We start from the raw sequence: 10,000 nt of genomic DNA on the forward strand, positions 1-10,000 counted from the left end.
TCTGCAGTCTGTGCATATGTCAGTCTCGTTCTGTTTATCCTCCTCCTCCTCCTCCTCCTCCTCTCCTCCTTCTCCTCCTCTCCTCCTCCTCCTCCTCTCCTCCTCCTCCTTCTCCTCCCCCTCCTTCTCATCTCCTCCTTCTCCTCCCCTCCTCCTCCTCTCCTCCTCCTCTTCCTCTCCTCCTTCTCCTCCTCCTCCTTCTCCTCCTCTCCTCCTCCTCTCCTCCTTGATTTGTCGTTTGTGATTATAAAGCCTGGCTCACTTTCTGGGCATGGGCGGCCTGCAGCTCTGACTTCACAGAGACCACACTGCTTCAGATGCTGGGCTGGCAGAGTTGGGGGGGAGGGTGTGTGTGTGGGGGGGTGGGGGAGGGGGTGGGGGGGGCGAATGCGAGAGGGCATCAAAGCCAACAGCCATTGGACCCCACCCACCCATCCCAAAAGGAAAGCAGTTCCTAAGTTTTATTTTTCTGCCCCATCATCTCCACCAATTCAGCCCAGTGGCATTACTCACACGCCGCTCAGTACGATTTTCACCCCTCACCGCTGCACAGCCACACCCGGGTTCGTCTGTCTCAGCGACCGGCGCAATAGCCGAGTGGTTGAAGCGTTGGACTGTCAATCTGAGGGTCGCGGGTTCGAATCACGGTGACGGCGCCTGGTGGGTAAAGGGTGGAGATTTTTACGATCTCCCAGGTCAACATATGTGCAGACCTGCTTAGTGCCTGAACCCCCTTCGTGTGTATATGCAAGCAGAAGATCAAATACGCACGTTAAAGATCCTGTAATCCATGTCAGCGTTCGGTGGGTTATGGAAACAAGAACATACCCAGCATGCACACCCCCCACCCCCCCCGAAACCAACAACCAAAAACCAACAACAAACAAACAACAGGTGTGTGTGTGTGTGTGTGTGTGTGTGTGTGTGTGTGTGTGTGTAAATGGCAGAAAATATTTCACTTGTAGACCACAGAGAGAGAATTCTGATTCAAAATTACGGTCGTGTGACAACATCGCCAAATTGCAGGTAATCCACTTGTGTTTTCTCCTGTCCCTCCCCCCCACCTCCCCCTTACACGTGACTTTTTTTTTTTCCTATCCTTCCAATGTTCTTCTTTTCATTCTTTCTATTTCTTTATTTCTTTGACGATTAGGTCATGCATGGTTTGAGGAAAAAATATTCCAGAAGGAGAGCATTTGAAGTGTCATCAGCGGACAGCATGGGTGCTAATACTGCCTTATGGGATTAAAACGATGCCGTGCTAATACTGCGTTATGGGATTAAAACGATGCCGTGCTAATACTGCGTTATGGGATTAAAACGATGCCGTGCTAATACTGCGTTATGGGATTAAAACGATGCCGTGCTAATACTGCCTTATGGGATTAAAACGATGCCGTGCTAATACTGCCTTATGGGATTAAAACGATGCCGTGCTAATACTGCCTTATGGGATTAAAACGATGCCGTGCTAATACTGCGTTATGGGATTAAAACGATGCCGTGCTAATACTGCCTTATGGGATTAAAACGATGCCGAAGGATATCTTAATTAACAGTCATCTCTTCTCCACAATTGTAACATTTGAAACGTTGGTGAATGTTCTGACGCGTGCTAGTACTGGAATTTAAGAATTGGAGTGGACGTGTTAAACATTATGGAGCATATGATAAAAATAACTAAATAAATAAAATAACTATCTAAATGAATACACCAAGAAACAATATACATAGTTTTCAAGAGGACAGGGAGTCTGGTAGTGGAGAGGAGGGAAGGTTGGTTGAAGTGGAACCTGGCGTCTCCGATGGTTGACCCTGTTTGAAATATGTTTCATGGGGGGTTTCCTATTTTTGTGATGGTTCTTGTTCTGATCATCCCTGACTGGCATGTACCCGCAAAGCATGCCAACGAATGAATGAAGGGCAGCATCCTTTCTTGTGAAACTATTATAAGAAGCGAGAATCTTCATATGGCTGTACTGTACTAGTGGAGTGATGGCCTCGAGGTAACGCGTCAGCATAGGAAGCGAGAGAATCTGAGCGCGCTGGTTCAAATCACAGCTCAGCCACCGATATTTTCTCCCCCTCCACTAGACCTTGAGTCATCCGAATGACTAGCATCCAGACCACCACTCGAGGTCTAGAAGCAAAACAAAATACTGGTGCATGTATGTAGGGATCGAACCATTGCGCTCAGATTCTCTCGCTTCTTTGGCGGACTCGTTACTGCCAGGCAAACACTCCGGTCTGGCTCACAGCCATACTGATTTAGGCTGCGCATGTGCGTTAACAGCTGCGATAAGTTATTCTGGTATCTGTGAAATGTTTCCATGAAACCCCACGAATTTTCCTTAAATAAACATGCATGGTAATATCTAATTTTAGCATCCTGAATTCCTGGAGCTATATATACACGTTATAATTATTTCGTGTATATTGCAATGCAGACATGAAGTATAACATAAATACCAATCATTTGACCCTTGTCATCCACTCAGAGTAGGTAAGTCGTGGTGTAAACTGTCTGAAAAACCACCGTCATAGCCCCATACTAACCTGATTACGACATTTCACGCTTTCCTGTACAGCCGCCAAAATTGCACGAACGACAATCCAAATCTGCTTGCCTTGCGGAATTCATCAACGTTAAACTTAAGATGTAATATTCAAGCACGTCTGATGTTATCACAGTATTTTGTTTCCCTCCCCCGGTAATTAAATCAGAATCTAAATCGAATGATAAACACTATGCTATCAGATAAAGAAGATGGAAACAATGCAGAGAAGAACAGCCAGACATGGGGTGTGGGGTTCCACACAGACAAGGAGTAAGCAGGCGTTTGTCTTTGTGGTGCTCTGAGGTTGGTTGTTGTTTTTTTCAGGTTCGTCTTGGGTAATCCCAGGACATCGTGTTTTCTTTTTTTCTTTTTGGTTATTTTGTCATTCTTTCCGTTGTAGATCTCATGTGATAGTAACTGCTAGATATTTTACTGGTGTTGTTTGTTCAAGGACCTGTCTTTCATCTTGGTGTCTGGTCCTTCCTGGGGTAACGAGCTCTCGTGACACAAGGGACGTTACATTTTTTTCTGGGTGGAAGAAGGGATGGAATTTCATCACCCACATCTTCTGCAAGTCCTCCGACAGGGATCTTCTTGGGGTTTCATACAGTCAGCTTGAGAGGTGATGTCTCTCTATATATATACGCTATACAATCGTCTGCAAAAAGCCTGGTTCTCCATCTCAAGAAATCTGGCAGTCATTAATGAATGGGTCTGAAGGGTTTCTGGATGGGTCTGTGCGAAGCCAGCCTCGGCAATCATTCGAACAGAAAATTTCGAAGTTTGTAAAGATGACCGTGCGTTTGGACCATTTCCGACAATGAACAGCTTTTTATCTATCTATTTATCTCTCTATCTATCTATCTATTTAGTGTGTGTGTGTGTGTGTGTGTGTGTGTGTGTGTGTGTGTGTTCGTGCAGAAGATACAGTGCTAAGAAAGATGCAGAAATTCATCTTACAATTACTGACTTTAGTACTGTGTACTCCTCAGGTCACCACAAGACTGGAGTCTTGGAAAAGATGACATCATGATCGGAATATTCGGAGCGGGAGAACACGTCCGATGTGCTGCTCATGAGAACTGGGCTTGTTTGGAGTTAATATTATTTATTATGTATATTATTTCTTAAAATGGAAAACAGGTCGATTTTTTCCACTTTTCTACACCCAACTCGATCGCCTTTGTTTCTGAGCAAACAAATCAATATTGTAGCAAAAGTACGTGGCTATAGAAACATACCGATGCTGGAAGTTCAATAGGCTAAGTAAGGGCATGCTTCCGACAGGTATTGGATGTACTGGAAGAGTGGCCATATTGAAATCATTGGTTTTATCGCAGCTGATTCATCTTTAGATTCTATTACAGACAGGCGCAATAGCTGAATGGTTAAAGCGTTGGACTTTCAATCTGAGGGTCCCGGGTTTGAACCTTGGTGACGGCGCCTGGTGGGTAAAGGGTGGAGATTTTTCCGATCTCCCAGGTCAACATAATTATGTGTAGACCTGCTAGTGCCTGAACCCCCTTCGTGTGTATAAGCACGCAGAAGATCAAATACGCACGTCAAAGATCCAGTAATCCATGTCAGCGTTTGGTGGGTTATGGAAACACGAATATACCCGGCATGCACACCTCCGAAAGCGGAGTATGGGTGCCTGAATGGCGGGGTAAAAACAGTCATACACGTAAAACCCACTTATGCACATGCGCGAGTGAACGTGGGAGTTATAGCTGGGTATGTTCTTGTTTCCATAACCCACCGTGGACAGGAAGTGAATCATTGTTATCAGTGGTGGTGGTCCCAGCATTGGGGTAGTTGTATTTATTGCACCAGACTTGGTAGAAAGCGAGTGGTCGACCGCGGTGGGTTCGAATCCCACAATTATGCGGATCTGGTTTTTTACCATTTCTCGGAAACGGTTGCTTAGTTCACTGCGATGTATATTGCTTCATGCGATCGCTGGCTATTCTAGGAAGATGGAGGAGTGTCCGCATAGGCACATGAAATGTTAGAGCTTTCTATGTGTTGTTCTAAATAGAAATCACGCGTTTATAAATGTGTTTGACTTGCTGCATAACCCAAAGCATGTTTCGTTTTCTTACAAAGCTTCACATACACGTAGGTAGATTAAAAGTCCACAGTATTTTTTTTACTGTATGTTTGTTGTATGGTAAACGCCACCTCTGTAATTCTTAAGCAATGAAATGGTATTCTGATGTCATGTAAAGCGAGTGCATGTGATTGTTGAAACAGAGTGGGCGACTCACGTGGGATCAAAGGTTCAACGACAATAGACGGAGGAGAGCTGCTAGAGAGACTAAGATTTGTGCTGGTAAAAAAAAGACAAGAAACACACACACACACACACACACACACACACACACACACACACAACCTCTGTCTGTCATGCTCGTATGACAGTGAGCAAAAAAAGAAAGTAAAAAGTCTTTTCCCATAGGCGTTCTGAATGAAATTCCCTAATCATAACATATATAAATCTGCACGATTATAAAGTCAATACAACATTGCTTTTGCATTTGTAGAAAACACACCAAAAATAGCGCACGTAAAAGAACCCACGGAAACAAAAGGGTTGTTCCTGGCAAAATTCTTAAGAAAAATCCATTTTGGTATGAAACACAAATAAAACTGCACGCAGGAAAAAAAAAAAAAAAAAAAAGGGTGGCGCTGTGGTATAGTGACGAGCTCTCCCTGGGGAGAGCAGCCCGAATTTCACACACAGAAATCTGTTGTGATAAAAAGAAATACAAATACAAATACGTTTAGAGGGAGAAAGAACGGAATATAGACGGACGGAAAGGATTGAAAAGAGGGAGGAAGGAAGAGAGAGATGAAGGAAAGAAGGAACAAGAAACAAAAAACAAAAAAAACAACAACAAAAAAAAACCCACCCAAACAAACAATACGGTTAAACAACTAACAGAATGAGAATTCCTCACACAGTATCACATTAAAGACCAAACTACAGATTCTTGCTTTATTTATGTTTTTCCTTTCACTTCAACTACACAGTTCCACATGCACTTATGAGACACAGCTAAGTACTGAGACAGCCCCCTATTTACAGCTTTTTTTTTTTTTTTCTTTTTTTTTTTTTTTACAAGACAAGAACAGGAGAAAATCCCACATCCTTATATGGATATTAATGGTTATGTGTAACACAATGTTATTCCAGTTCGTTACATGGTGGTTATTCTACACAGCATGCAGGATAATAATGTGTATATTATTTAGACTTACATATACCAGGACAAAAGAAGAAGAAGAATAAAGAGCAGACACAGACAGTCCCAACCCCCCCCCCCCCCCACACACAAAACACAAACACACACACTCTCTCTCACAGTGGCTACATTCAATCCCATAGGTTTTATAAGCTATAATGCAAGTAAACCTGACAGCTACAAAAAGAAAAAAACAAAACACTGGGACATAAAAATCAGTAATGTGAAGCGATACAATTTAAAAAAACCCAACAAGAACATTACAGAGGGGAAAAAAAAATCGACATAACCAGACAAAATCATTTTATACAGAAATAATAAGAATCTTACTGGTTTCTTCATAAAAGCATTTTTATTGGTAAGTGGTACAAAAGTTACACATTGTAGGAAAAGCATATGCTCACATGAACATGTTTTTGTATGAAAGCAGCAATGAATTGGTTTTGCGTCTTCGTATCAATTTTTTTTTTTTTTACATTTCATTATGACCACTGAAAAATAACAAAAAGAATGGAAACAAAGCTTTACTCTGTGTGTGTGTGTGTGTGTGTGTGTGTGTGTGTGTGTGTGTGTGTGTGTGTGTGTGCGCGCGCGCGCGCGGATGTGTGTGTGTGTGTGTGTGTGTGTGGAAGGTGTCAATTGAATTGTTCTGGTGTTATGAAAGAAATGTCATTTTATTTTCCACATTTAAGCACAAACTGATGAAACACACACACACACACACACACAAATGCACGCACACATGCAACAAGCAAAAAATATGGCGAAACAACTCACTTCTTGACTTCTAGGCAATAGTCAGTGAATGAAAATACGAAAGGAATTCATTGTATTTCTTTTTAAGATTAGTATATAACTATATTCTTCTCAAGCACGAGCCTCGGGTTTCACTCGCTTACAGTGCAGGACACATTTTTTTTTTTTTTTTTTTATCACAGAAGGATTGTGATGTCTAGGTTTCTTGTTTGACAAAAAAAAAAAAAAAAAAAAAGCACCAATCAGTGTTCAATGAAAAAAATATGGAAGGAGATGGGGGAGGGTGGTGGGGCGGGGGTCGTGGGGGGGTGGGGGGTGGCATGGAAAAATGAATAAAACAAAAAAAGCTGGAAAGACCACTTTGCGGCCAAAACAACACTACATCCCCTGACATCTTTAGTGTTTATTTCATTCTATCATTGAATACATATCAAAATCGACTACAGGAAAAGAATTACATTCCACAAACTACTAAAACATTTGTAATCCCTGCATATCTTCAGTTCCAAACCGCGACCAAAACATTTGTAATCCTTACTTATCTTCAATTCCAAACCACTTAAACATTTGTAATCCTTGCACGCCTTTAATTCAAAACTGCTGAAACATTTGTAATCCTTACATATCTTCAATTCCAAAACCACTAAAACATTTGTACTTTCTTACATATCTTCAACTTTGTGGTCATTTCTCGTGAGGCTTGCTCATGCTATGAAAAGATTATTCTACCACATAAAAAACAACAAAAAACTTTACCTGTATTAATCAATCAACTTCGTATCACATGTATGTTTCCTTAATTTGTCAAACTGTTAAACGCTTGTTGCCATTATCATTTTCTCTTTATTTCATTCTCTTCCTTTTGTATTCGCGTTGTTTCTTTGCTCTGCCACTATTTATTGTGAAAGCATATTGAAGATGAACAACAACAAAAAAAAACAAACAAAAAAATTAGCGTGGTAAGGAAAAAATAATATAATAATTATATGCCATTCACCCCCACACCTTCGAAATATATTTTCTAAATAACGTCTACTACAGTTGTGAACTTAATACACCTCTCTTCCCATCCATGGTTTTTTGTGGGTTTTTTTTTTTGTTTGTTTGTTACTTGTTTTTGTCTTTTGGTTCTTTTGTTGTTGTTGTTTTATACATAGAAATAATTATTACTTAATAAACTCTCGAAGAATTCCGACAGCGACATGATAGGGCCGCTGGGGGAAAAAATGAAATCCATCATCATCTTCAAGAAATAATCTTTTAAACCATCGAAAAATTCAGGCATACAGTCCCAAGGGAGAGAACTGCAATCGTTTTTCCATCATCGTTATCTACAAATAATTATCTCTGAATTAAAGCCTCAAATAATTCAGACAGCTATAAAGATACGGTCCCAAGACGTTGGGGGAGGGGGGGGGGGAGTAGTACACAATCCAGCATCATTACCTAAACATAATTATCTTTGAAAGCCTGGAAAAATTCACTCAGTCAAACAGCAAAAAAAGAAACGCGCGTCTCAAGGGAGAGAACTGCACGATAGATCATCATCTTCAACATCCTCATCCCAAACGAAGACAGCATAGTTATCTTTCTGCAATCAATCAGTCATCACATGGCACGCAGGGAGGAGGCTGAACGCTTGGACTTCTCAGAGCGGTGCGAGTACTCCGAGAAGTGGTCGTGGTCAGACATAGCCGGCAGACCAGCCGATCTCTTGGTCAGCGTTTCGCCGTGGTACCCAGCATGCGCTGCCACAACACATTCCAGAATAACCCTCGTTGTTACTGTTGTTTGAATCGTTATGTAGGGCTTTGACCCAGTTTTGGTTTTGTGTGTGTGTGTGTGTGCGGGGGGGGGGGGGGGGGGGGGGGGGAAGTTGCATACGTGTGTGCGTGGTAGCGCGAGTGTGTGTGTGTGTGTGTGTGTGTGTGTGTGTGTGTGTGTGTGTGTGTGTGTTCTTTGTTTCAATCAACACATCAGGAAAACAATAAGAAAAAAAAAAATTTACAAACAACAGACAGTTAAGCATAATTTACACAGCAGGAGCAATGTATAAGTTTCAGAACACACACAACAGTTACAATGTTGGCAGAAGGACCTAGTTTCATGTACAGGATAGAATCCAACACAGGTATATATTTTAGGATAACTTTACTTCGTATAAGTTTTTTTTTTTTTTCTTAGAATAACCACGAGTCGTGTTCAATAAGCTTTTGCTATGGATACCATTTTCTAAGAAATTCATATTGTTTTTAATATATTAATCTACACGTATTGTTTCTGTCTTTCTCAGTTGTTCAGTATGTTTTGCTAATTATGTGGTGGGCCAAAATTCGCTGTTCTATTTGTAACCTGTAAAAGTGTATGTGTCACAGATTTCACCATACTTAATTTCTCTAACTGAGATAAAGTTATTTTGATTCTGATTCTGCTTTTTTCATGTAAAAAATGTTCAGTTGCGCTCTTCTGACGGTGTAAAAACCGGACCGCAGTTGTAAAAAAAAAAAAAAAAAAAATATGCATTTCAACTAAATATAATGACATGGACAACATACATGCATAACCCTGTATAGCACAGGCAACCAACTACTCAAACACTAATTTACGTACACACATACACAAAAAACAACAACGAAACAACATTACACTGCTACAATATAACACTCAAAATACATCATTAATAAAGTGATACTAAAAACAATCAATCAAAGAAACGAGATAAAGTTCTGTCCAATACAATAAACAAGAACCGTAGTTCTTTTTCCAAGGGTGAACAGTATGGAAAATGCATCTGTGGTAATAAGTCATATATTTTTTGGCATTCCAGTTTAAAAATTTAAAAAAATCAGTCCCCTGGGAAATTAAAGTCACAAATATATATATATATATTGAGTTTGTCCTCTCTGAGTCGCTACTCCTCCCTACTTCAATTCACAGTTCGCGTGGTAACCGCATCGATCAGTGAGTAATTAACTAAACATACTTCAGTAATTAGTATTTGGTCTACATAAACCATTCAGCCTCGGCCAGACGGACAAACTACTGTCACTTCATGTTCAAAACCCCTGATATTGTTGAAGAATAACGATTAAAGAAGACCAGAACTAACGTGTAACATGCAGAGAGAGAGAGAGAGAGAGAGAGAGAGAGAGAGAGAGAGACAAAACAACGTCATTCTCAAGTCGGACAACAAAAGATGAAAAAAAAATCCACTGGATCTGACTGCATGTTTGCATGTAAACACACACACACACACACACACACACACACACACACACACACACACACACACACACACACAGATGTACCCAGCTCTGTGTGTGTGTGTATCTTTCTTTCTAAAGAAACACACGCACACGTGTTGGTTACACATGCATGCTCTCAATCCGGTGTACACCGTGACAAACATACGTCCATGTACACATACTTCAACGGGCAGAC

General features: G+C 40.9%; 1 protein-coding gene across 2 annotated transcripts in view; it reads right to left on the reverse strand.

The window, feature by feature from the left end:
- Positions 1-5,542: 5,542 nt before the first annotated feature.
- LOC143284750 (LHFPL tetraspan subfamily member 3 protein-like) overlaps positions 5,543-10,000 on the reverse strand; it is a 15,182-nt gene continuing 10,724 nt past the window's right edge. The window contains exon 5 of one of the 2 annotated variants that reach the window (XM_076591716.1): positions 5,543-8,307. In XM_076591716.1, coding sequence (XP_076447831.1) covers positions 8,168-8,307 — 140 coding nt within the window. In that variant the 3' untranslated portion in view covers positions 5,543-8,167. The remainder of the gene's footprint in view (positions 8,308-10,000) is intronic. The other variant, XM_076591717.1, reaches the window with a different exon arrangement.

This window comes from Babylonia areolata, chromosome 8, assembly GCF_041734735.1.
Source record: "Babylonia areolata isolate BAREFJ2019XMU chromosome 8, ASM4173473v1, whole genome shotgun sequence".
In the NCBI taxonomy this organism is placed as follows: Eukaryota; Metazoa; Mollusca; class Gastropoda; order Neogastropoda; family Buccinidae; genus Babylonia; species Babylonia areolata.